The following is a 26,676-nucleotide window of genomic DNA, read 5'->3' as shown; positions in this document are numbered from 1 at the left end:
CGACCACCTCCGCGGCCTCTAGCACGACCACGAGCTACACGAGCACTCCTTCTCGGTAGCATAACTATAACCCAACAAACAAGAAAAAGGGAATGATCAACAACATGTTATCATATCCCAAAAAAATGAACAAAGGAATAAAAGACAAGAATATAAATGCAATGCAACCCATGAACCCATCCTATTGTGCACAAGTGTGTCAAGTTTTAGTTATTTAGCAACATATAAACACATAAAAGGACTTTAACCTGGCTCTGATTACCAACTGTAGCACCCCGGATGTTTCCACAATCCGGAGGCCACAAAAAAAACAAATTAAAACACAAATATAAAGATAATACAAAATTTCGACAGAGTTTCCCCTATAAATAGGATGTACTGGACAAGCAGTTTATAATACAAGATATCAAATTAGCATACAAATGAAGAATAAGCATCACAGCCCATCCCAACAACAAAATAAGTTATCCCAACCAACCATAAGACGTCTCAACCATGAAAGGAATAAAACAACCCAGTTTAACCATTTGTGCTCTTAGAATTAATGAAGATAGACTAAGCAGGTATAAAAGAAAATGTGTGTTCTTGCAGAATATGCTACTCCCACTTCCCATGCAGGCCGCACTCATTTGGTACCTAAAAACCAAATAAGCACAAGAGTGAGTAATAATACTCAGCAAGCACAATTAGAACTGGAAAGAACATAGCAACAACATTCCAGGAGACACGAATGAATGAAACTAGTGAAAAAGTAGTTTCCGTCTAAAACGGACACAACTTGAAACATCCTTAGCATTTACCGGTAAAGCCGAGCAAGTGGGGCCAGCACTTACTAACAAGAACATGAATAAAAGAACCAAATTGCACATCCGGATTCACCGGAACATGAATGGAATTTAAAGGAATAACTCGAAACTTGAATCATGAAATATGAACAAATCATGGACTAGAATATCATAAACGTCGGACAAAGCAACTTGCCAACAAACAAGTTTGTCATGCACTTGCCTTAACCTTGGTGAGAACCCGGCGCCACGAGTTTGCTACTAGAACTCTGCAAACCTGTGCATTAATCCATGTTTGGGAACTAGCACAAGATACACGACTTAGAAATTTTTATTATGATAGCCGGGGTTAATTTCCCCACCTAATCTAATTTGGGTTTATCCAGAAATTCGATTACAAGGTACTGGCTCACTGATCTGACCATAACTTTTGATTCACTTAAGCAAATGTAGCAAATAAATACATTTCGAACATCTAAAGAAAATTTCCAACATCTTTTGTTACAGGCGACAAAGCTAATTTGGACTCTAACTTGGTCAAAAATGGATCAACAGATATCTGCACAGATTTTAACCTAGTCAGGCAGACCAACACTGAACGGAATTTGACGACAAAGCAAATGTAGCAGTACTAATTTGACGATTTCTCCTAATTCACTGAACGGAATTGAGTGAAACCAGCGCCATCTGAAAGTAGCAAGAAGAACTACAACTATCGTATTGACAGGATATTGAAATTATGTACAGATTAATACCAGAATTCAAATTAATCTTGTTGACCACAAATTCAGACTATTGATTATGGGTTCCGGTGACTGATTGAACTGCATGAACCAGTAATGTTATTAGTTGATGGGAAAGGCATGAATTTGGGTACAGACCTGATGGAACCCTTGCTTCTTCTCTAATACCTCCTGTTCCCCTCCCTTGCTTGACCAGGCAGACCAACACTTGGAAGGGGAGGACTGACCTGCGATGGCACGGTCGCTAGGAACAAGCGAGCAGGAAGGGCGAACAGCGGAGATGATCTGAGCAGCGATGCAGGAAGGGTGGCGGCGCTGCTGCTGGAACAGGGGAAAAGGGAAGGAGCGGCTCAAGAATAGGAGTGGCGGCGCTGGAAACAAACTGGCGTAGAAGTTGTACGGAGAAAAATAAACCTACTGCCATCCGACGGTCTAGAATGATTTGCTTGCCATAAATTCATCCGATCTCCAAATATAACATGAGTAGTCAAATGGATTCAATTCGACGAGCTCTACGCGTCCATGGTGCCCGATCGACTATCCCAGTTGTCGTTCAAAAAATCAATCTTTCACTCTTTTTAATTACATCGGTCAAATTTGACTGCAGTCAGTTCAGTCCATGGAGGAGGGGGTGGGAGAGGCTTGGGAGAGGAGGCAGGGGAGATGCGGGGAGGAGGAGGCAGGGGAGATGCGACGCCTGTTGGATATGATCCAAATTATAATGTGTCTTGTGGGGACGACTGGAGGGGCCCATGGCTCGGGTCATGTGATTAGAGGATTTGTTTCTGTGTTTGAGTGCAGTCAGTTCAGTCCACCCTATATATACCTCTTGTAAACCACACGGGAAGAGTTAACGACTCATTGTATTCTTTGTGTTGTAACTCTCTCATTATAGTGAAGATTGCCGGTTGGCGCCCGTGGTTTTTCCGCAAGGGTTTTCCACGTAAAAATCATGTCTCATATTTGATCTTGTTTTCCCATTATTTGCTAACAGTGCCCACTCACTGGATGGCCTGTCCATCGCCGGGAAGGAAGGAGAGAGGGGACCCCACACACACAGAGAGATGATGAGAGGAAGAAGAAGATGGAGGTATTTTGGTCTATAAATTTTAAGAAACATATAGAAGGGGTAAGTAGTGGTATGTTTCGAAGAGATGTAAAATTAAAATTGTGATAGTATGGTTCCAAATAGAAGAATTGTAGTGGCACGGATCAAATTAACCCAAGATTGAATGAGTAATCTATGGCATAAACATTAATACGAATATATATTGTCAAAACCTAAAATTTTACAGAAACAGGGGGACAATTTAGGAAACAATTTTTTGAGAGGTTGTAGATAGAGATATATATTTCTAGATATGTAGTTATGAAAACATTGCCAAATGGTATACCTTGTTCCACCATCTTTTGAAAGGACGGATATCACATCAGCATTCTTCACTGTGCTGAGACGATGAGCAACAATAATAGTAGTCCTTTGTAACATTACCCTATTCAAAGCTTCTTGTACTACCCTCTCTGATTGCATATCCAATGCACTAGTTGCTTCATCAAGTAGTAAGATCTTAGGGTTCTTTACAATTGCTCTAGCAATTGCTATTCTTTGTTTTTGGCCTCCAGACAGTTGAATTCCACGTTCACCAACCATTGTGTCAAGACCCTGTCAAGTTACAAGCAACATATTATTATTTGTATAGCATAAAGTTAGCAACTAACTTACAATAATGGATATATAGGTCTATAATACACTTGGAGAGTTATCAATGAATTTGGCTGCATTTGCAAGCTCGGTAGCTTCCTTGATGTCTTCAAGAGTTAGATTTTCCACCCCGTATGCAATGTTCTCCCTGATCGTAGTTGAGAACAACACTGGTTCTTGGCTAACAAGACCAATTTTTCCTCTTATCCACCCAAGATTCATTCTTCTAATGTCAACTCCATCAACCAAGACTTGTCCAGCCTGTGGATGTAGAATCTCTCCACTAAATTGATCACGGTTGACTTCCCACAGCCACTCTCTCCAACTAGGGTCATGGTAGTGCCACTTGGTACTCGCAATGAAAATCCGTCAAATACCAAATGTTCAAATCTGGTGTCCTCCAAAACGATGCCTGTGTTATCATATATGTCAATATCTGGCTGCCGTTCAATTGTCTTGAACATTCTATATGCTGCTCCTTGACCTTCTGCGAAAGATGTCTCTGATGGTGCTGCCAGACCTAAGCACCTGTGGAAGATAAGTATGTAACTGAAATCAGCAAAGGATATAAATAAGATATGAGAATGCCTATTTAAATATTATGATTTAAACCTTCTCGAGAAGTTTAATTAACAATGACTTATGACAATTTCATCTTGGGAAGTGCAACTAATATACTTCAAATTTTATAAGAAATATAGGATAGATACAATTACATGAGGGCAGGAGCATGTCCATCTAAAAACATAGCTCATTATCATCACTACTATTTCATATTTTAAGAATATTTTATTTATAATGTGATGCTTGAGAAACTTACATCGCACCGATCGTGACAGCCATTATAATAGAAATAACCGAGCCTCCATTATATCCACGCTCAACTATCAATCTTGATCCATACCAGATTGCTAATCCATAACTGCAAAACAAGGATAGCTCCATGGAACCCAGTCCAAGTCCCGTTACAATACCTTCCAATAGTGCGGATTCATACGCTTTTCTTATTAACTTGTTATACATAGTTATAGCATGTTTCTAGCCACTGAATGAAACTACCTTCAAAGCATAAGTAGGTAAATTAAACAAAAGTTAACAGAACATCGTAGTTACTAGTGATATGTAAGATGAATAACAATAAACATATGCCTAGTTGCACTAACCGTTCTGATGGCCCCGAGAGTTTGTCCAACAACATTTCCAGCATCACTATATTTTGCTTGCATGTGGGTGGAGAGTCTTACCCTCAACTTAGTTATGATTGCAAAGGAAATAGCAATTGGAGGAATGCTTGAGATCATAACAAGAGCCAAGAGCCATCCTCTCACAAATGCTATAATGAAGCCACCAACAAAAGTAGAAAGGAGTTGTATAGACCTTCCAACCTAACCAGAAACATGTACACTAACTTATATATACAGTTTATAGAAAATGGAGTATTGCTTATATTTTATCAGATCTTCATACATAATATGAGCAACTATTTCTTACTTAGTTAAAAAATATAATTACAAAATTCGATACATACTGTAAGAAATTCATGTATATCAACATTGGATGAACCAATCCCTACTTAGGCTTCAACATCTCTAACAAAAAAATTAGACAATGCTAAATAAGGTGAACTCGCATCATTAATAACAAGAACAAAGATAGTACGAACTCACAATTCATGAACTTGCAGATAGTCACAACTTTTGTATTTTTATTACCAATGTGGGTGATTGCACAACAACAAGATATAAGGGCTTTGGCGTTCTTGCCCCTATTTTAAAGTTAAATGGTGATTTTGCCCCTACTTTTTGCACTGTGTGAATTTAGCCCTGCTTTTTGAAAACAAAGGAATCATTTGCCCCTATTACAGTTAATAGTGTTAAAATTGCTATGAAAAGACCAATTTACCCTTGCGCATTGACCCCTACTATTATGTGAATTTGGTGATTTTACCCTTGTTTTGAATAGAAGAATTGGACAACATTTTGATAGATCTAAAACGTATTTTCCTATTTAAAAAAATCAAATATAATTACATAGAAACAGCAATTCATCTTGAGCTGCGGTGGGAACATTATGAGGCTTAGCGCTGCAGGATCATCCCTCGTGAGGTGGCGGAGCTGCTGCAAGAACAAGTGCGCTAGCACCAAGAAGCCTGTCGCACCGCCGATGCTGCAGCCCAACGCGGCAGGCGGCGGAGACCAGCCTCCACCTGTCCTTCACCAGCATGCAGCAGCTGCCGCCTCAGCCCGCGGCAACGGACCCACTGTGCAGCCTCGGCCTTCTGGACTGCAAGAAAAACCCCATCCTCATAGGATCCTCTGGCGCGACTGGCATGTTGGATGGCACCAGCTCTGAGGTGCCGTTCGGGGCGTGCGCCGAGCACGACACCGTGGAGCTGAAGCCGGTGGCGGTGGAGAGGCTGCTATTGCTTGACTGGTACGGCAAGGCGCATCGTGCGCCGAAGAGCGCCATCAGCTTGCTAGGTGCGATGGGCCTGTGGAGCAGCATGATCCGCGGCGCCAGCTCCCTGCGCCCGCCCCACTGGGTCGCCGCGCACCCGCGCCAACTCCGATCCCCGTGGGCGCCTGAGCCGCCATCCTGCACACTCCCCCAAGCTTGCGCCCGCTGCAGCTGATGTCGTCTCCTAACCTGGTGTCATTGCGGCCGCTGTCGTCTGCTGGCTCCAGCAGCAGTCTGCGCTAGGGTTCAACTGAGGGGAATGGGAACGTGTTTTGAGGATGAGAAATGAGAGAGCATGCGGATAGGTTTAAGGGAACATGGTCTTTTCCTATAGCTATTAGTTTTTCTGCAATTATTTTTATTGTTTTAGTTAGCATCCAACCAACAGTGTCAAAAGTAGTGGTAAACGGAGCATTCATTTTTAAAAAAGGGGGTCAAATCGCACAAGTGAAAAAATGAGGGCAAAATCACCATTTGAGAGGGGGCAAGAATGCCAAATTCCCTTAGATATACTATTAACTGTAGTTGGGTTGAACTCAAACTCATTATTGTCTAGTGGTACTGTTCATCTAGAATCGATAACCCAAACTATGTTGATAACATAAAACTAACTACATTAAACCCTTTCCCCTACAAGAAGAGCACTATATTTATTTAGTTATTCACTTATGATCATCTGTCATATATAGTGTTTAGTTTGTGTTCAATTGTAAGGTCGACATATAAGTGCATGTGGAATAATGGTGCATGCTGCATCAATAAATTTTAAGTCAAGATATTGATGTGTCATGTCGTTATATGCACTACCTAAAATGTCTCATATTCAGCATCTCACATATATTTTATGGACCATCGTTAGAGATTGTGCCATCTCTAATGATTTAAGTTATTAAGAATCATATAAGGTTGTGTATGGAGTGGTTTAGTAGTATCATCACTAATAGTTGTAACAATAAAGTGAGATGATGAATGTATGTTGGATAAGAAATCTGCTATAAAGTAGTAATTACATGATGAAATGATAATATATGCAATAATTTACTTAGGTTATGAGGAAGCCCTGAAATAAAGGGGATATCATAAGTTTCTAGTGGGACATTACAACTATCAATATTTATACTTAGTTGGTAAGAATATTTTTGTACAAAAATTGTAGATCTCAATGTGATGTCCATCTTTGTAGTAGATAACTTTTAGCATTTAAAGTTATTTATAGCCAAATAATCATCCTAAGTTTCAAACTACAAGGGTAAACAAAATGAAATTCTAATTGCTATTAGCAATTTAGTGCAGTTGGAATATGAAGAGGAATCATGCCTGTGGGAGAGATCCCTTACAATTCTAGCCTCAAGTCATGATAGATAGCAACTTTTATCCATGGAAGATAAATAGGCTCATGTATAACCAAAGGATTGGTGGACAATGATCCAATGGAAGCTAAGAGATATGTGGGATCAAACAATTATCCAGAAAATTCTACACACCTTATCATCATCAGTTTTGTATGGAACCAACATAAAAATAAAATCAATCTTCACCACGAGTTTGTTACTCCAACCGGTGGTGATAACCATTCTTCAGTCTTAGCCTAAACATTAAATGCTAAACAATCGGTCATCTACCACTAAACAATAAATGCTAAATAGTCTGTCACCTAAATAGTCAATTAAATGGGTTAAATGGTCATCGCATAGGCTAAATGGATGATTAAACGGACACGGCTAGCCACTATATAGTGTTTACACATCGTGCAAATGAGATAAATGGCTATGTATGTGAACAGTGTCATTTTTACTACCAGGTCAAACCACAAAGCGGTGATGATAAAAATGGCTATTTTCATTGCTGAATCTTGGCTAGATCCGGAGGTGAAAACCCACCGATTCAAACTACAAAGCTCAATTTTAAACTTGACAACTTTGTTTTCATTTGAGATTGTTTAGATGTCCAACTATTTGATATGTAAACAAGGTCAACATCAAAGTCGTAGTAGTCAACGAGATCTACAACTTTATTGTCTACAATTTTCATGACCAAGTATTACATTATAAGATTCCAAAAAAGTTAAGCTAAAGCTATAGCATTCCTATATTAGTCAAAAAAGACATTATGGTGTGGTGGTATGAATTGTAACCCTGAGGCTTCAGAGTGTGAGTTCAAATCCTTATGAATGCATCCTTGTGTATTTTGCGTGAAAAATGCCATGAGTACAACCTTGTAATGGGTGATGATGTGGTAGATGCTTGGGTAATTTTTTCACTATTATCTATTTATTTTTATTGTTTTTAAAAGGTGATCACTGCCTATTCAAGGTTAATGGTTCAAACTGGCAGTGATAAACTTCCACGGCATGTTCCAAAATGGAAGTGATATATATATGCTTATTATCACTACCGACTTAAATCCAACTTCTCAAACTAGCGGTGATGGTCCCCTACCAAATAGTGGTGACAAGCTTTATGTAATAGTGTATTCATTTTAATTTTTTTTAGAACGTGATCACCGCCCATTCGAGGTTCATGGCTCTAACTGGCGGTGATAATCATCTTCACTGCATGTTCCAAAATGTCAGTGATACGCAATATTATATTATTACTGCCGACTTAAATCCAGCATCCCCTCGAACCATTGGTGATGGGCCCTTACGAAATGGTGGTGAGTTTATGTAATAGGTGAATGTAATTTATGTTATCACAGTCCATATAGCTTTTCAATGTCTCAAAATAATATACCTTCTCTCCTATGGCATCTTGAATGAGAAATGTGTCACCCGCCATCCTTTCAATCACTTGCCCAGTGCTCATTTCCATGTCAAAATATGCAATGTCTTGTCTTAGAATAGCCTTGAGATACAAGGCTCTGATTCGGGCTGCTTGTCTTTCTCCAGCAATTGTCCAACATGTTACCTCTTTCAAAATATCGAACTACTAAATTGAGAAAGGTTTGTTTCTAACTTTTTGTAAAAAAAATTGTTTCTAGGAAGATTCTTTAGATAAAAAGAACAATGGAACAGTACTTCTTTACTGATATGATATGATTCTGAATAAGAAATCCACTTACGAAGTGTTGAAGCAAGTCCTGCCCCAATGGCAAGATAGACAAAGTTCACGATCACCTGAAAACAAGAAATGGGAGTTCGGTCAAAAGATAATAATGATGAGCAAATCAACCTGCCAAAACAAGAGCAGTTTCACCTGTGGGTGATGCACTACTCTACTTGCACATTCCCCAAAAGTTAAACGACCGGTGCACTTTGATTCTTATATAGTGCCAATGATTTATGAACACTCCCAACGGTTCCTATCACTATATACCATTTTGTGTAGGGCTTCTCTCACATTTCTGCCTAGAAAAGAAAACCTTGTATTATCATCATAATCATTATTATTATTTCTTTACTTATTTCAAACCTTAAAAGTACTTTTACTCTCTAGGATTAGTTGTCAATCATGGAATCTTGTAAGGTAAAGACTTATCGGCCGTAAATCAGACTGGCCGTACGACTGTTCGGACAGTGGGTGTTGCATGCATGTGAGGGACAATGACAGAACCAAAAAGTGCATGCATGCACATAATTTCGAAGATAAAAAATACTATAGTTTCAAAATCGAGCATCGAAATCAAAATCCGATTGCACAGTTGTGTTTGTTTCAATAAAAGCTTCAAATCAAGATCTCACAACACTATATTTTAATGATATATTTTCTTTGAGAGAAAATGCTTTTCCGTGTATTCTAATTTGCTTATAGTATTTGTGAAAATTGCTTATGGATTTACATAATATTGCTTCGCATGCTTGAGTTTAGTCAAGTGGATATTGGTATTAATATTTTGAAGATAGATTGTTTGGTGTCATTAGTGGGTAAGGGTAAACAACTTTGTTAGGTAGGTGAATGTTGATTGCATGGATCAATAATAGGCAAATTTAGCAGATCAATTGAGCATTTTAACCAATTTACTTCGGTATTTTTTCATTGTACATAAAGCAATTTATGTGTTTTCAAAAGTATTGTCGGAATATATTCAAGTGGGGTCTTGTTTTGAAGCTCTCCTCGAAAGAGATACAGTTGTGCAATCGGAATTTGTATTTGATGGATGGTTTAAGAACTACACACTTTTTAAGTTTTGAGGTCGTTTGCACGTGTCACTGCCCGCACGTTGATTCCTAATCATTGTATTCCTAAAACGGTGCGGCCGTACCAACAACTAAATTTATGGCTGGCCGTATTTTAGCTGTGCAGATTTATTAGCTGATAAAAAGCCACCAAGAGCAGACTGGCAGATGGCCTGCATGTCAAAAGATGAAGGCGTGTTGGGTATTGGATCTTAAAGTTCAAATGAGGATTTTCTTATGAAGCATCTACACAAATTCTTCAATCATGAGAATCTCCCATGCGTCAAACTAATATGGGATAATTATTGTTCCAATGCGATATTACTAGGAATCACAAAGACTTTTTTTTTGGTGGAGAGGTATAATCAAGTTGTTAGATACTTACAAAGGCCTTGCAGCACCAGAACCCGACAATAGATCGAAGAACTGACTCTTTTCAGAATAATGTCTGGACTGGATTAGTTCCTATGCTTCAATTCCGAGAACTATATTCTTTTGCAGAAAAAAAGAATATCTTACTCAACCAGGTTATTTCAGTAGATCATCTACATCAACTTTTTCGGTTTCCTCTTCCACTGGAAGCCTTTCAAAGGTAGCACACTTTAAATGATCATGTCTAGATATGCAGTTCAGCAATTTGGAAGAAACATGGACATATATTTGGAGGAATAATATCTATTGGGCTATTGGCTATAGCTTAATGTAGGCTAAAGTTTTAAATAGCCGGCTATATAACTTCCGCTATAGATGGCTATAGCTGTTTAGGAAGGACAGCCGCTGTGGAATTTAGCCCGCTAAAACCGGCTATAGCCTGCTAGACGCTGTAACAGTAGCCCTGCCGCTAAACATCTTAGTTGGCGATTTAAAACATTGATGTAGGCACACGCTTTCTTCTTTTTTTTTGATAGGATAACTCTAAGGGAAGCCCTCAGAGCATAAAGGTGCGGCACCCAGGATTTGAACCCTGGGTGGGAGCACTCCAACAAGTGGCCTTTGCCACTGCGTCGTGAACCCCTTCGCATGGCACCCAAGCACACACTTTCTCATGGCTCTTGGAAAGCTCCTGCCAAATGAAACATAAAATGTTCTTTTTCTCTTACTCGAGGAAAGAGGAAAACATGATCTTTCAGAATTGTTCCTATGTTATATGCTCCTCCCCTATAGAGGAATCTCTATTTCATCTCTTCATACAATGCCTCTTCGCTAAATTGTGTTAGGTTGCAATTGATTTCCATGTAAATGAACAACTACAACTGAATGAACTTTTTCATAACTTCAGAAGGCAGTTATCTTGCCCCTTCTTCATAGAAATTATGATCTTGATGACCTGGAGCATCTGGGTTGAAAGAAATAGAGTCATCATCAAGCAAAAAGTCCATTCACTACAGAACTGCTAGGCCAACTTCAAACATGAGTTTGCTCTACTGCTCCATCATATGGCAAAAAGAAGATACTTCCCAAGAATCTCTGATTAGCTAGTCTCTCTTTTAAGGGCACCCGTAGTGTAGGAAATAAACAGGGTCTTAAGATGTCAGAGCCGACCTCATACACAACAGCAAGAGATCTTAAGGGGATCCTAAAGTCAAAAAGCTTAGAACCAGACTTGTTTCACAAAAACACACTGTTATCACCATAAATTAACAGGTTAATTAATGGGCCGCGAGTGAGTTGGGCTTAATGAAGAAAGTAAAGGGGACTTACGAATCGGCTCCTGCGTGAGCGTTTGGGCCATGTGGGCCATGTATCTTTAGATTTAGTTTAGTTTGAGTTAGAGATAGAGTCCGATATGGACACGTTAGTTTAGATTGTTGTCTAAGTCTCCAGACTATAAATATGTGCTCTATGACATTTGTCAGGAGGAGAACGTCATCACGTTTTGTAAACAACAACTCTCGGCGCACCGCCACCCCTAATTCTAGGGTTTCGTTCAAGTAAGCGCCATGCTGCCCTGATCGCTTCTTGCGATCAGGGCAGCGTTGTTCTTGCTTTTACCTTGGTATTACTCGTACTGAAGCGTTTTTTATGGCGAGTAGTGCTAGTTATCCTGATTTTCGTAGCATGATTTTAGTAAATTTATCGTGCTTTTGTTGCTTATCATCTACGAACATCATGTCATCTCTGCGCAATCATATTTTAATCTTATACTGATTCTCTTTGCATGGAATTAGTCGCGTAGAGATGACACTCTGTTTCTTTTTTATCTAGTAGATCTAATCTGTTATGGTTATTTCTTATACTTAAGAATTGGCGTAATATCTGCTAGTTTAGGCCTTGCAAACGGGTTGGACGATCCGGCGATGTATTAGATGCTTTGCCTTGATCTTAATAGGGATTGATCCGGGAATCGGCTTTCGCTTGTTCTTAGGCCTCTTTTCTGGTCAAGGTTTGGTTATCTTTTACGCTCGTTAGGCCTAACTACGTGTAGTATGTTCCGATCTAGCAGTGAAGCTTTTACCGTCATGGATTAGATTAGCTAGATTTAATTGAAGCAGTTTTTGCAGTTATTTGCTTTATCCATTACCATCTGGATATGCAGATCCAATCTGACACCGGGACTCGATCGGCTCTTTAAAGCCGATGCAAGAGTCGTCCCGGGGAGCTGACCACGGCTCGGACTAATGTTTACACGTGTCTGTGTTTGTAGGCAAATCGTCGAAGGCACGTTCGCACCCTCCTGATCGGGTATAGATCAGGTGGCACGCCCTGCATCTCCGGAAGCGACGGCGTGTGCCAGGATCTGGACCATTGACCGAGGGACCGGTGCCAGCCAGCGCCGGTGGGTTTTGACCGACAACACACACACAATGGCCCAAATCCTATCCTCTCCTCCCCAATGCAAGGGTGCTATTTGTGTGTTGCTTGAGTGGTGCAAAAGTTCTATCAGCTCTTCATAACTCTCCCCTACCCCTAGGGTAAAAACCACAAAATTTGCTAAGCCCAAGTCAGAAACTTCGTCTCTGCCAAATTCAAACAAGGATCCTTTTGTTCTTACCAAAGCCACGACACTCAGTCGACTAGCTACATTGTTACCAAATTTAGCCTCATGCGAGACCCACACCCACGACAATAGAACTAGTTCTGCACAACAACAACAACAAAAAAAAAGATTGCTCTAAAACTGAATTAATTCTGCAAACCCTAAAACTCAAATTTTCCCCAAAAACCCAAACGGTTCCATTTAAAAATATAAATAAATTGCTCTCTGAAGTAGGAAAACCGCATTGGTAACAACCCCCCTGCCATTCTTAGGCATGTAAGGCAGAAGGGTACGAATTTTACAATCAGCATGGCAGGGAGCAACATGTAGTATTGGGAGGGGAACACCAGCAGGACATTAGACAAGAGCATAAAGGGCAGGGGAGCTAAAATAGTGACACATAGTAACCTCATAGTCAAGTAGGGACAGCGAATGAGCATTACATGCATTGGAGATAGCGGGCTACCCAAAGCTCTGTCCTTGTGTGCAAATTAAAAGCGATGTGCAAATTAAAAGCGATGTTTTGCTCTGATGCAAGCTGATTGTCGACTGTCATTGTCACCATCACCCCTAATCTCTACTGATGCACATCCCTCCTAGTGCCAGGAAGAAGCTATGAAATGGTAGCAATGCCAGTATATTTCCATGTGGAGACAAAATATTCCAAACATAACAGTCAAAATATTCCAAACACGGAAATCACATTTTCCATCCACACGCCTACAATGGATTGAATGTGATAGTGACAGTAGAGGCGCACGATATCAAGGTTGGGAGGGAGGTGATCCTTGGTGGAGATGACAACAAGCTGTTGTATCTCCATGGGTCAGCTAACCACAAATAAACACCAATGGCTAATGGTGACCACAATCTGTATAGTGGCAGCAATGGACGATAGATGACAGCACCCCGGTAGGTCAATTTATGTATTTTGTCAACTATTTACACACACCCTAAACCATGAAGTTATTTTTTTACTACTTACACCTGAATTAATAACCTTGAGGTCCTCTCCAGTCTCCACTACCATGCCATGGCCTGCCACTATCATTTCCTCACCTCATGGCTCAATGCACACACCTCCATTGTTTCCTTGCATCCAAGCTTTGCACACAATTTTTCAATCGAAAGATTGAGATCAAATTGAGAGTTTCACAACAACAAAAATAATTTGTAGGAACACCCCATTTTTTTCAAAGGATGGATCAAAAAGTAACCCCCTCTTACAAACGGAGCGGGGCTACTGTAGCGACCGAGTCACACCTGGAAAAGCATTTTTAGGGGGCGAATGACGCCATTACCCGCCCCTAAAAATGGGCTCATTTTCAGAGTGCAGGAAATGGCGTCATCCTCTATTAGAAATTGCATTTGTAGGGGCAAAACACCATCACCCGCCCCAAAAAATTGAGCCCCACCAGCTCACTCCCCGATCCCACGTCATCGATATGTGCCCTCTCGCCCTCCTCCAATCGCGTGCCATCGCGGTCTCTACACAACCCGCTGGTTCCTTCTCTCTCCCTCTGATCCCCTCACCTCCTCTCTCACCGCGTCGCCCCTCCCTTCTCTTTCACCGCTCCCTCCCTTGCCTCCCTTCCCCTCCTCTCCCTCCCCTGCCGGCACGAGACGTGGCAGCGATCCACTCTGTCCTCGGCGGCACACCCTGAGTCTACGCTAGAGCTATGGTGGCAGCGCTCCCAGGGCATGGGTAGGAGTTGGGGCGGCGCATGGGTAGGAGTTGGGGCGGCGCGTTCGCAGGGAGCGGTGGCAGTAGCCGACATGGGGAGCAGTGGTGGTTATCAGCGCGGGGGAGCGCCGGTTGCCAGCTACCGGTGATTTTTTTAATTTGAACTGTAGGGGTGGGTTGTGGCATGAATCGGCCCTAAAAACCAATTTATAGGGGCGGGTCACCATCTCACCTGTCCCTAGAAATGAATTTCCAATGGCAGGCGCGTTACCCGGCCCTATGAATAGTATTTATAGCTACAAGAAGCATGAGCGGGTACCACACCCGCCTTTATAAATAGGTTTTTACCTGCTCCTAAATATTATTTTCGTAGTAGTGTTTATTAATTTGTTTAAGAAGAATTTGGAAAGTAAATGAGATTTGAAAGTAAGAAGAGATTTACATGGTTCGACTTTCACATAGAAGGGCAAGAATGCAGTGAGGGAGCATTCTGGTTTCTTAAATAGAGTTGGCTCTTCAGTGCAGGTGAGCGTTTCACCGCGGCTACAACATCGTTTCCCTAGAGCGACGTCGTTGTCTGTCCGGATTCCGGAATCGTTTGTTGCTGGCGCTAAGGCCTCCTCCAATTGCTAGCGTGGAGACCGACTCATAAATTTTTTTTATTCGGCCAACACTACCGATTTGAGGAGGTTAGCACTGCGACTGCGAGGCACTTGTCGCTCAGATCCCGAGACAATCCCCTCTCATACACACTGGTTACAATGTACTACTGTGTTGAAATACTATGCCGATTTTTTACTGTAGCTATAAGCTAGCTCAACATTTAAACCACAATGTTTGCCATAAGTTAGTCCACATGTTTAAAATATATACTATCAGATAGCTGAAACATTATGAGGCTAGTCTATAAGGTAGTCCATAACAAAAAGTATCCATAAAAAAAATATCCATAAACTTATGGACTACCCATAGAAATTAAAAATTACTTTTTCTTACTCCCTCCTCTCTCTTTCATAGTTTGCACAGGCTTGTAAAGATAATTGTTTTCTGATATGGGGCCTATTTTATAGACTACTTGTTGGCTGAAACATTATAGAGTTAGCAATAGCTATAGTCCACTGACGCAAAAATTACTCATGTAGTCTATATACATTGTGGTTGCTCCATCCGTTGGCTCAACCTTTGGAGAAGACCTATAAGAAAAGGGAGCAGTGAATGCCAGGATTCACTTATCCGGTCAGATCATAGCAGTCACAAGTCAACTGCTATGATCCGACCTCGGCCGCCACCCACGCCATGAGCTTGCTCTCCGCGCGATCGAACTCGTAGTGGTCGCTTCTGGCGTTCATGATGCTGATGAGGACGAGCGTGCACCCGGTGTCTGGCAGGCCGATGAAGTCGGCTCTGTGGTAGCACAGGAAAAGCAGTAGTCGTACCAGACCCGCGCGTCCGCCTAGCCCAGGCGCGCAAAGGCGAGGTGGCCGGTGGCCGTGGCGACAGACCACTACAACAAATATAACAAATATGTGATCTATTACGAAAATTTTATGATATTTTAATGGAGCATCATAATTGTACTCAATCTATGACGAATTTGAAGGTATAGACCCTAGGCTCAGAATTTTGTGACATTTTATTGAATTCGTCATAATTGAGTCCACAAAAGATGACGTTTTATTGAATTCGTCATAATTGAGCCCACAAAACATGATGTTTTAACATTAATATGATAAAAATCGTCATAGTTATTTTAACTATATGTTTTGACATTTTCATTTTTAATTCAAGTTTTTTCTTCTCTTATTTGATGCTTACGTGGCAGCCTAGTCAGCGCACACGTGGTCTACCGAGCAGAGCCCACTTGCGAGCCAGGTCAGCAGCCTATTCAGCAGTCGAGCGGGGCCCACATGTGCAGCACCAGGAGAACTGTAAAATCAAAAAAATCGGCCTTGCGCAGGGCCTGGGAATCGATCCCACGACCTGAGGGCAGGTAGTGAAGACCCTTACCACCACGCCACTTGCTTATGATTATATTGCGAACATTATTTCTTTTGTAGTGTTGTTGCATAACACAGGCCAAATTAGAAAGTGACATCCCGCGTGAGTCACGGGCCACAGGCGCAGCGCTGCATCCCGCGTGACCGGCGCCGCCGCCAAGGCTCCTCCCCTCCGGCGCGCCCTCCTCTCCGCGGCTCTTCCCTCCGGCGCGCCCTCCCCTCCGGGGCGGCCCGCCGCCACGGCTCGTCCCCTCCGGCACGACGGCCATATATGGCTTGGACACGCTGTAATCATCGATTCGTGGGCACCCTGCTCGTCTTTCCCCTTCTTCCTCACGTGAGCACCGGTCGGCATCCAAAGGTATATCATTTTTTTTCTTGGCTGTGTTGACAGTAGCTTATGGATTCAAGCAGATTTGTTAATTGGGGTTTTTTATGCAATGCTTGTCTAGATGGATCGAAGTTGGGTGCGTGGAAAATTATTTTCTCCAGAATATATGGATGGTGTCAAAAAATTTATGAGCTTTGTTAAAGGGAAATTCAGTGACAATGTTGAAATTCTATGCCCCTGCAGTAGATGTCTTAATTAGAAGTACCTGGCTCAGGCTCTTGTGAAAAAACACATACTAATGAATGGCATGGACAATAGCTATACTCGATGGATTCATCACGGAGAGGATTTAAATGTGGAAGTTATTGTGCATGTTCCTGCTGGTGATGTGCATGATAGTCATAATTGGTCCACAGATGGAATAGGTGTGACAGAGGAGGACAGCAATGATATTGATCCTTTGGAAGCATTTTTAGGAGACCTACATACTGCTGCAGCACAGGAAGAAAGAGAGGTTGGAGAAAATGAGGATGGTGATACAGAACCTTGTGAGCAAGACACATTTTTTAGAATTGCCATGAAAGAGGCAAAGCATATGCTCTATCCCGGTTGTACCAAATTTTCTAGGTTCTCGTTTGTGGTAAAGTTGCTTCATATGAAGTCATTATACAGGATAAGTAATTCTGCTTTTACTGCAATATTGAAGTTATTGGCTGAAGTATTCCCAGAATACAATACCCTTCCAAAATCATATAATGAAGCAAAGAGCATTTTAAAGGAATTAGGTCTTGGGTATGAATCCATACATGTGTGCCAGAACAATTGTGTGCTATTCAGGAAGGAATTTGCCAAGTTTGACAATTGCCCCATTTGTAGTCTCTTTAGGTGGAAAGACCTAGAAAGGAAGAAGATTCCAGTGAAAGTGATGCGTCATTTTCCATTAGTACCGAGGCTGAAAAAGATGTTTGCAACCAAAGAAGCATCAGAAGAAGCTCAATGGCACAAGTTAAAGCGGCAACCCAGTGAGAAGGAAATGAGCCACCCAGCTGATGGTGAGGCATGGCAGGATTTTGACCGAGAATATCCAGATTTTGCAAATGATGCAAGAAACCTTAGACTTGGCCTTACTACTGATGGTTTCAATTCCTTTTCAGAGAAGAACACAAAATACAGCATGTGGCCTGTATTTGTTGTGCCATACAACCTTCCTCCTTGGGCATGCATGCAGGAGTCAAATTTCATGATGGCTCTGCTTATTCCAGGCCCTACATGCCCCGGGAAGGATTTTGATTTATTTCTGGAGCCTCTTATAGATGATTTACTTGAGCATTGGAATGGGGTCCGTACATATGATGCTCTTACTCGGAAAACATTTAACCTTCGTGCTGTAGTTTTGTGGTGCATCCATGATTATCCAACTTTGAGCACTTTTTCTGGCCGTACCACAAAAGGATATTTTGCATGTATTCACTATGACAAGCACCCTCTGTCATATGGCCTTAGGAGCAAAATTGGGTATGTTGGGCACTTTCGTTTCCTTCCAAAGGGACATCGTTTGCGGAGAAACAATGAGTATGCTGGACTTCATGAAAAAGCAAAATGCAAGGGAGCTCCGTCGTCCAGGGAGGACATCCTGCTCGCGGAGGGAGACGTGGCCGAGGGTGAACCCCGGCGGCGCCGTGCTCGCGGAGGGAGGTCGTCCAGGGAGCTGCAGCCGTGTACGTGTGCCTCCTCGTCACCACCGCTTCAAGGGCTTCTCCACCACCACGCCGTAGGCTTCAAGGGCTTCAAGTGCTAGCAGACGCAGCGATCTCTGAGAGGTAAACAAAATAGGCCCATGTTTTTGCCTTATGGTCTTGATTATTCTAGGGTTTGCTTTACTTATACTTGTTAATCTGAGGCCATGTTCAGTTCGTGCAGTACAAAAAGATTAGATGCATATGTTCTTGCCGTATGGTATTTTCTCAATCAGATGCATATGTTCGTGCAGTACAAAAAGATTAGATGCATATGTTCTTGATTATTCTAGGGTTTGCTTTACTGATACTTGTTAATCTGAGCCCATGTTCAGTTCGTGCAGTTCTGTATGCTAATTTGGTTGTTCCTATTTCCTAGTATAAACCAGTTCATGGCTAGTTTGGTCTTTCACATATGTGTGTTTTGAATTTGTGAACAATCTGCACTGAAATTGAACATGATTTCAAATTAGTTCAAAACTTTAGGCACACTGTTTGTCATTTCCTTCCTGCTGCATCATATCAGGTTCATCAGCAGTACCATTGTCATGGTTCATGCTGTGCCAATTTTTTATTGTTGGTTTACACAGGTTCTTTAGTAACATGAACAACTAAGGTTAGGAAGCCAGAAATTAGTGTTCAGAAGCCAATTTTTTATTGTAGGTTTACACAGGTTTAGAAGGTTTACACATGGCTCATTTCAATTAGATTCAGATTGTTGTTTTACATAAATATTTATTTTCGACTTCTCTGAAGCATTTCAATTTTGAATTAAATTTACTGGTGTACTGATACTTTGTTTATAAATGTTCTTATCATGTCAACAAGGATTAAATGTTCAAGGACCCTAGCCCGATGACGACGGAGGGACAGAGGAGACCACATGGAGGTCAGATAACAATCATGTCCTTGTTTACTTTTGAATTCCAATTGAATTCTTGTCTCCACATGTATTGCTGCTACAAAAATATTAATCTGTTGTCCATGTTTTCTTTTATCCAAGGACATGCACTACATCCATATGAACAGGAGCGCCTCCGACAATGTATGGCCAACAGTGCTAGACTTTGGGAACTTGGAGTTTCTGGTTTTTCTAGCATATTTCCAAACAATAGTGGCACTGTTGTAAACAAGAAAAATGCAAAGCATAGAGATAATGAAGACTCTGGATCTGAGTATGATCCTTCACAGGATGATACTGATCAAGGAGATTTGATTGGTGATGACAATGCTAAGGTGCTCATTCCTCCATCTTGTTAAGTGTCGGGTACCACGATTAGGGACACCCTAATCGGGGTGATGAGATCGCTTTAAAAACGCAAGCACCTGTTAAAGCAACTGGGCCCACAAAGGCCCACGGACCGCTTCCCATTCGGAAGAAAGGAAAGGACTCAAAGAAACCCAGCGTGCGGCCCATTCACATCCCCCTCGAACCCACGGAACGATCTCCACCTCGCTCGAGGGTCCCTCTCGGGCCCTCTGGACAATCTCCGCCTCGCTCGAGGGTAGCGGATCTACCCTCGAGCGGGCAAGCTATCTCCGCCTCGCTCGAGGCCACCTCTCGGCACAAGGGACAAACAGCCCCGCCGCCCAACCACTCGCCATACGAAGGCATTAAAAGCCAGCCACTTCGCCACGGCGCCCAGGACAGGCGGCGTCAGGCCGCCACTCCCATAGTGGATGTGACCGGGGTCCCATCCGCTGACTCCGGTCACCGCTCCGCCATCCCAGAGGCTGTAGCAGCACTGTGGGACCTGCGACGCAGGACAAGACAGGCTCGGCACTGCTCACGTTACTGTTCTGCCGACACCGACCATCCGGACTCGCCTCCCACTGTGGAAGGGGTCCGGCGACGTCACGAGTCCTTCCGAGAGGGGCGCTCAGCATGCACGGACGGAGCCCCGGACCTCCCCCCTTGAGGAGTCCGGGACCTCAACGCGTCCCCCGGACTTCCTAGTATGCATGCCCGCACTCCGACCAGGGGGTCCGGGGCCGCCGCGCGCCCCACTACCACTGGTGCGTGCAGAACCCTAGTCCGCAGGGCCCACCGAACGCCACCGTGCCGTATATAGAAGACCATACATCAGCGACAACCACACTGCCTGCAGGGGCTGGCAGGACGACCGGCGCGATCTTCGTGGGACCAGGACGATATCCAGGACGACTACAATGCAAGCCGCCTTCCCACAGTGTACTTCCTACAGTGTCTGACCACTGTACCCCCACGATTCAGGGGAAAACGACGACTTCTACGCCCCCACTCATGTGCACCGCCCCTCCATGTAACTATAAAAGGAGGAGGCGGGCTTCCTTTGGCGGGGGCTGGCCTCTCTCTCTCTCTCTGAGGCTCTCAGGATGCTCAGACGCTTCCGGACGTAATCCATCATCCCTTACGCTCCGGCATCCCTATTCGTCACCTTCATCCCCTCTTCTAGCAGAGACTTGGGAGCCTTCCTCCCTCTCTCGCCTCGCTTGTATCCCCTACTACGAGCACTCCGGGTGCAAGATAATACAGTGCCCTCGCACACCCCATTTGCTGGACGTACGGCCCCGTGGCCGGAACCAGGATAAATCGTGCGTTACTGTGATTGCCTCTTGCATCATCATCTGGGACGAGGAAACACGCAGCATTTACTAGTTGGGATCCGGCCCCCGGGTCGGGACACCGACAGTTGGCGCGCCAGGTAGGGGAGCTGCGTGACATTTTTCTCTCTTTTTCCCAATTGATCTCCAGGGATGGCGGGCAGATCCAACCCATACCCTATGGGTGTTTCGGATCCGCTCCCAGCGGGACACATGATCCGGTTCGGGAGTCTCGAGTTTAGAGCAACCGGCAATGGTTACTTCATGCAACTCCTCTCGCCCGGACGCAACCCCGTCATTCCGACTTCACCAGCCCGGCGCAACAGGCGCTCGGGCCAACATTCGCGACAAGCACGCGCGGAGCAGCGTCGCGCGGCACGCCACAGCTCCCCCACGTGGGTCGAGACTGGCATGTCGCAACTCAGCATCACGGCCAACGGAGCCACCGTTTCATCATCACGTGCCTCGGCGTCATCTGCGCCGGCACCATCGCCTGCTGCAGCACCAGTGTCTCCCAGGGGGGGCTCGACCTCGCCTTCGCCTTTCCCCTTCGGGATCCACAACACTGCCGCTCGCACCTACGCCTCGTCTACCAGCGCTAACTTCATCAAGCATGAGGATCTGCCGGGTCATCATCTTCTATCGATCCGCAGCCTCATCGCGTCGTATCCTGACGAATCCTACCCCGAGACGGCGAGCTCGATCGCCGACGACGTCAACTTCTTCATGAACAACTTCACGGCCGAGGAGGCCGAGGACTACTCCGGGGTTCGCGACCCCGACGCTCTTCGCTCGTTCCAGCTAGCGACGGCTTACTGCCTCACCTGCTCTGAAGACTCCAGCGAGGGGGATTACGATCCCACCTAGGAGAGCTTCATGGTCCAGCTCGCGGACGGGCAAGACGACAAAGCCCCGAGCAATGACGGGGACGGCGGGGCGGACGCGTAGGCAAACCAACCGGTGGTCCCGCCTGCAACCCCTTCCTCGTCATGCTGGGCGGCGTGACAAGCTCAGCTCGCGCAGCTCAATGAGCTTCAAGCCAAGCTCAACGAGCAGCGTCAACAAACCCAGGAGCTGCGCGCCGCACTCGAGCAGCAGCGTACCGCACGTGGTGCACACTCCCAGGCGGCGGGACGTGTTGCCTGGGAGCGCATCCTGGCCGACGACAATGTCGACAAATCTCCGGAACTGCAAATGGCTGGTGAAAAACTCGTCGCTGCGGCCTATCTACTTCAAGCTATGCCCGAGCCATCGACGCCTTCGGGCCGCAACCTGCGCCGCGAGGCACAGGAGCTCATCGAGCAAACTGCCGTGCAGCAGGCCGAGAGTTCTGCATCTCGTATGCGCTCGAGGGCCCGGAGCAGCCTGGTGGGGCTGCGCACCAGGACCGCGAGGTTTCTGTGCACACACCACCAGCAGGGAAGGGCAAGGCAGCCGTAGCGCCCGGCGCGAAGGCGCCCTCGGTGCACGAGCGCATCGGGAGAGTTCCCGTAAGGGAGCGAATCCGTGACACTCGCGGGCACGCTGGCGACGGCGACGCCCGCAACGTCATCGACGGCAGGAGGTACACCCCTCGACGGGGTGGACGCTTCGACCCCGAGCACGACAGGGGTGAGCCCCCGGAGCCTCCGGGCACCCGGGTGTTCAGCCGGGAGATCGGAACTGCATCTTTTCCGCCGCGCTTTCGACAACCCAACACCCTCATCAAGTACTCGGGCGAGACTGATCCTGTAGTCTGGCTCAACGATTACCGCCTAGCGTGTCAGGTAGGCGGCACGACGGAGGACGCGGTCATCATCCGCAACCTCCCTCTTCATCTTGCTGACGCCACACGAACGTGGCTCGAGCATCTGCCTGCGGATCAGATCCACAACTGGGCTGACTTGGTCCATATCTTCGTGGGCAATTTCCAGGGCACGTACGTGCACCCTGGGAACTCCTGGGACCTCAAAGGGTGTCGCCAGAAGCCCCGCGAGTCCCTACGTGACTACGTGTGATGCTTCTCCAAGCAGTGCACCGAGCTCCCCAGCATCACCCACGTCGAGGTCATCAACGCTTTCCTCGAGGGTACGACGTGCAGGAACCTGGTGCACGAGCTCGCGAGAAGCCGACCCGTCAACACCAATGAGTTGTTCGACGCTGCCACCAACTATGCCGCCGGCGAGGAGGCTGTTGGTGCCATCTTTGACGACAAGTCGAGCAAGCGCAAGGACGATGCGCCCGCGGAGGGCAGCAACGTCAAGCCCAACGCCCCCGCCAAGAAACAGAAGCGGGGGAGGAAGGGAAAAAAGCCGGTCCCACCGAACCAGTGTGGCTCGGGGCGGGCAGAGGACTCCAAGGAGGCCTTCGCTGCCGCCCCGGACCGCAAAGGACCTCGAGGCCCCCCTCAAGGCGGTGGTGGCCAATTCGACGACATGCTTAAGAAGTCGTGCCCTTACCACAAGGGCCCGGTCAATCATACCCTCAAGCAGTATGAAATGCTCAAGAAGTATTACAACCGCGTTGCGCATCGCGACGAAGACAAGAAGAAGGATGCGGGCGACAAAGGTGGAGATGACGAGTTCCCCCCAGTGGAAAACTCCTTCTTCATCTTTGGAGGAGCAACAACGAACATGACTTCTCGGCAGCGCAAGCGCGAGCGCCGGGAAGTATTCTCGATCACCAAGGCCACGCCATCCTACCTCGATTGGTCGAAGGATACTATTTCCTTTGGCCGTGAGGACCACCCCGACTACGTCCCACATCCGAGATGGTACCCGCTCATTGTCGACCCCATCATCGGCAACACCCGCTTCTCCAAGGTGCTCATGGACGGAGGCAGCAGCCTCAACATCATGTACGCCCACACCTTGGAGCTCATGGGGATCGGACTGGACAAGCTTCGCCCTAGCAAGACGCCATTCCATGACGTTGCGCCGGGGAAGCGCGTCCAACCCCTCGGCCAGATCGATCTGCCTGTATGCTTCGGTACGGCAGCCAACTTCCGCAAGGAGAAACTCACTTTTGAGGTGGTGGGGTTTCGAGGATCCTACCATGCCATCCTTGGTCGTCCTTACTACGCCATGTTCATGGCCGTCCCCAACTACACCTACCTCAAGCTCAAAATTCCAGGTCCAAAGGGCGTCATCACCATCGGCTCTTCGTTCGAGCACGCCTACGAGTGCGACGTTGAGTGCGTTGAGCGCGATGAGGCTCAAGCGGAGGACGAGGCCCTCGCAGCCACCCTCAACAAAATGGCAAGCGAGGCCTTGGACTCCACGCACCGACACACTGGGAGCTTCGAACCCGCCGAGGGTATCAAGAAGGTGGCCCTCGACCCGAGCCACTCCAACGACAAGGCGTTGCAGATCAGCACCACCCTCGACGGCAAATAGGAAGTGGTGCTCGTCGATTTCCTCCGCGCCAACACAGACATCTTTGCGTGGAGCCCCTCGGACATGCCTGGCATACCGAGGGAGGTCGCCGAGCACTCCCTTGATGTCCGACCCAACTCCAAGCCGGTGAAGCAGCGCCTACGACGCTTCGACGGGCTCAAGCGCCGGGCGATCGGCGAGGAGTTGCAGAAAGTTCTGGCGGCCGGATTCATCAAAGAGGTATTCCATCCCGAGTGGCTAGCTAATCCAGTATTAGTGAAGAAAAAGAGTGGAAACTGGAGGATGTGTGTAGATTACACTAGTTTAAATAAAACATGTCCGAAGGTTCCCTTTCCTTTGCCACGAATTGATTAGATCGTAGATACTACTGCGGGATGTGAACTCCTATCCTTTCTTGATGCTTATTTCGGTTACCACCAAATCAAGATGAAAGAGTCCGACCAGCTCGTGACTTCTTTTATCACACCTTTCGGCATGTACTGTTACGTTACGATGCCCTTTGGCCTCAGAAACGCCGGAGCCACATACCAGCGGTGTATGCTCCACGTTTTCGGAGACCATCTCGGGCGCAGCATAGAGGCATATGTCGATGACATCATTGTAAAATCTAGGAAGGCGGACAACCTGGTTGCTGATCTTAGGATCGCATTCGATTGCCTACGGGCCAAAGGGGTAAAACTTAACCCCGAGAAGTGCGTGTTCGGGGTGCCTCGAGGCATGCTCTTGGGCTTCATTGTCTCCCAGCGGGGCATCGAACCCAACCCTGACAAAGTCTCGGCCATCACTCGGATGGGACCGATCCGAGACCTAAAGGGGGTACAGAGGGTCATGGGATGCCTAGCATCCCTTAGCCGGTTCATCTCGCGTCTCAGCGAAAAAGGCTTACCCCTGTATCGACTCTTGAGGAAAACCGAGCACTTCACGTGGACCCCCGAAGCTCAAGAAGCCCTCGAAAGGCTGAAGGCATCACTCGCTCATGCCCCCATTCTCACGCCACCCACGGACGGTGGGCCCCTCTATTTGTACGTAGCTACGACGACCCAAGTGGTCAGCGCGGTGATCGTGGTCGAAAGACAAGAGGAGGGCCATGCTCTACCCGTCCAACGGCCGGTGTACTACATCAGCAAAGTGTTGTCTGAAACTAAGACACGCTATCCGCAGATTCAGAAGCTGCTCTACGCAGTGGTTCTGACTCGGCGCAAGCTGCGCCACTACTTCGTGGCCCATCCCGTCACCGTGGTGTCGTCTTTTCCTTTGGGAGAGATAGCCCGCAACCGGGAAGCCGAGGGTAGAATTGCCAAGTGGTCTGTGGAGCTGATGGGAGAAACTCTCACCTACGTCCCCCGCAAAGCGATCAAGTCCCAAATTTTGGCTGACTTCGTGGCTGAATGGACGGACATTCAGCTACCCCCACCACAAATCCAGGGCAAATGCTGGACTATGTTTTTCGACGGGTCGGTGATGAAAACCGGCGCCGGTGCCGGCCTCCTCTTCATCTCACCCCTCGGAGAACACATGCGGTACGTGATACGCTTGCATTTCCCTACTTCGAACAACATGGCGGAGTACGAGGCCCTCCTCAGTGGCCTCCGCATCGCCATCGCGCTCGGCGTCAAATGCCTCGACGCGCGCGGCGACTCTCAACTCGTCATCGACCAAGTGATGAAGGAATCTAGCTGCCACGACCCAAAGATGGAGGCGTACTGCAATGCAGTGCGCCGCCTCGAAGACAAGTTCGACAGCCTAGAGCTCAATCATGTCCTGCGCAAGTACAACGAGGACGCCGACGAATTAGCCAAGATCGCGTCGGGGCGAACCACTGTCCCCCCGAACATCTTCGCTCGCGACATCACCAAGCCCTCCGTCGAGTTCAAGGATCCGACGGAGCCAGGCCCCTCGTCCGCTGGGCCCTCCGGCGGGAACCCCCCGGCGGACGAGGTCGAGGCCATGGACATTGACTTCGGGACTACCTCCGCGGACGAGGCCGAGGCAATGGAAGTTGACGAGGCCCCCACTTCGCATGATTGGCGCGTCCAGTATCTCGACTGGATGATTCGAGGGGTCTTACCCTCGAACCGTGCTCAGGCGTGGTGCCTTGCCAGGCGGGCCAAGTCCTTCATCCTAATCGACAACGTGCTATAGAAGCGCAATCCCTCGGGCGTCATGCAGCGATGCATCCCCGTCCCCGAGGGC

General features: G+C 46.2%; 1 protein-coding gene and 1 pseudogene across 1 annotated transcript; both read right to left on the bottom strand.

Annotated features, from left to right (window-relative positions):
* Window positions 1-329: 329 nt before the first annotated feature.
* LOC120674244 (ABC transporter B family member 11-like) lies at window positions 330-3,608 on the bottom strand. The gene is made up of 3 exons (XM_039955389.1): window positions 3,279-3,608; window positions 2,923-3,191; window positions 330-636 (listed from the first exon to the last, which is right to left on the bottom strand). Exons 1-3 carry the CDS (start codon window positions 3,450-3,452, stop codon window positions 465-467), a joined length of 615 nt encoding a protein of 204 aa, XP_039811323.1. The 5' UTR covers window positions 3,453-3,608; the 3' UTR covers window positions 330-464.
* LOC120674769 overlaps window positions 3,523-26,676 on the bottom strand; it is a 39,248-nt pseudogene continuing 16,094 nt past the window's right edge.

This window comes from Panicum virgatum, chromosome 5N (genome assembly GCF_016808335.1).
Source record: "Panicum virgatum strain AP13 chromosome 5N, P.virgatum_v5, whole genome shotgun sequence".
Taxonomy (NCBI): Eukaryota; Viridiplantae; Streptophyta; class Magnoliopsida; order Poales; family Poaceae; genus Panicum; species Panicum virgatum.
Note: the sequence above shows the minus strand (reverse complement) of the source record. Positions and strands in the feature narration are given on the sequence as shown.

Bases quoted from the DNA above. Each gene is read 5' to 3' on its own strand.
- LOC120674244 (XM_039955389.1), bottom strand. From the start codon at position 3,452: ATGAATCTTGGGTGGATAAGAGGAAAAATTGGTCTTGTTAGCCAAGAA. The intron at 3,192-3,278 runs GTATTATAGACC...GTAACTTGACAG, and splicing joins TCATTGATAACTCTCCAAGT to GGTCTTGACACAATGGTTGG. The intron at 637-2,922 runs GTATACCATTTG...TTTGGTTTTTAG, and splicing joins TCAAAAGATGGTGGAACAAG to GTACCAAATGAGTGCGGCCT.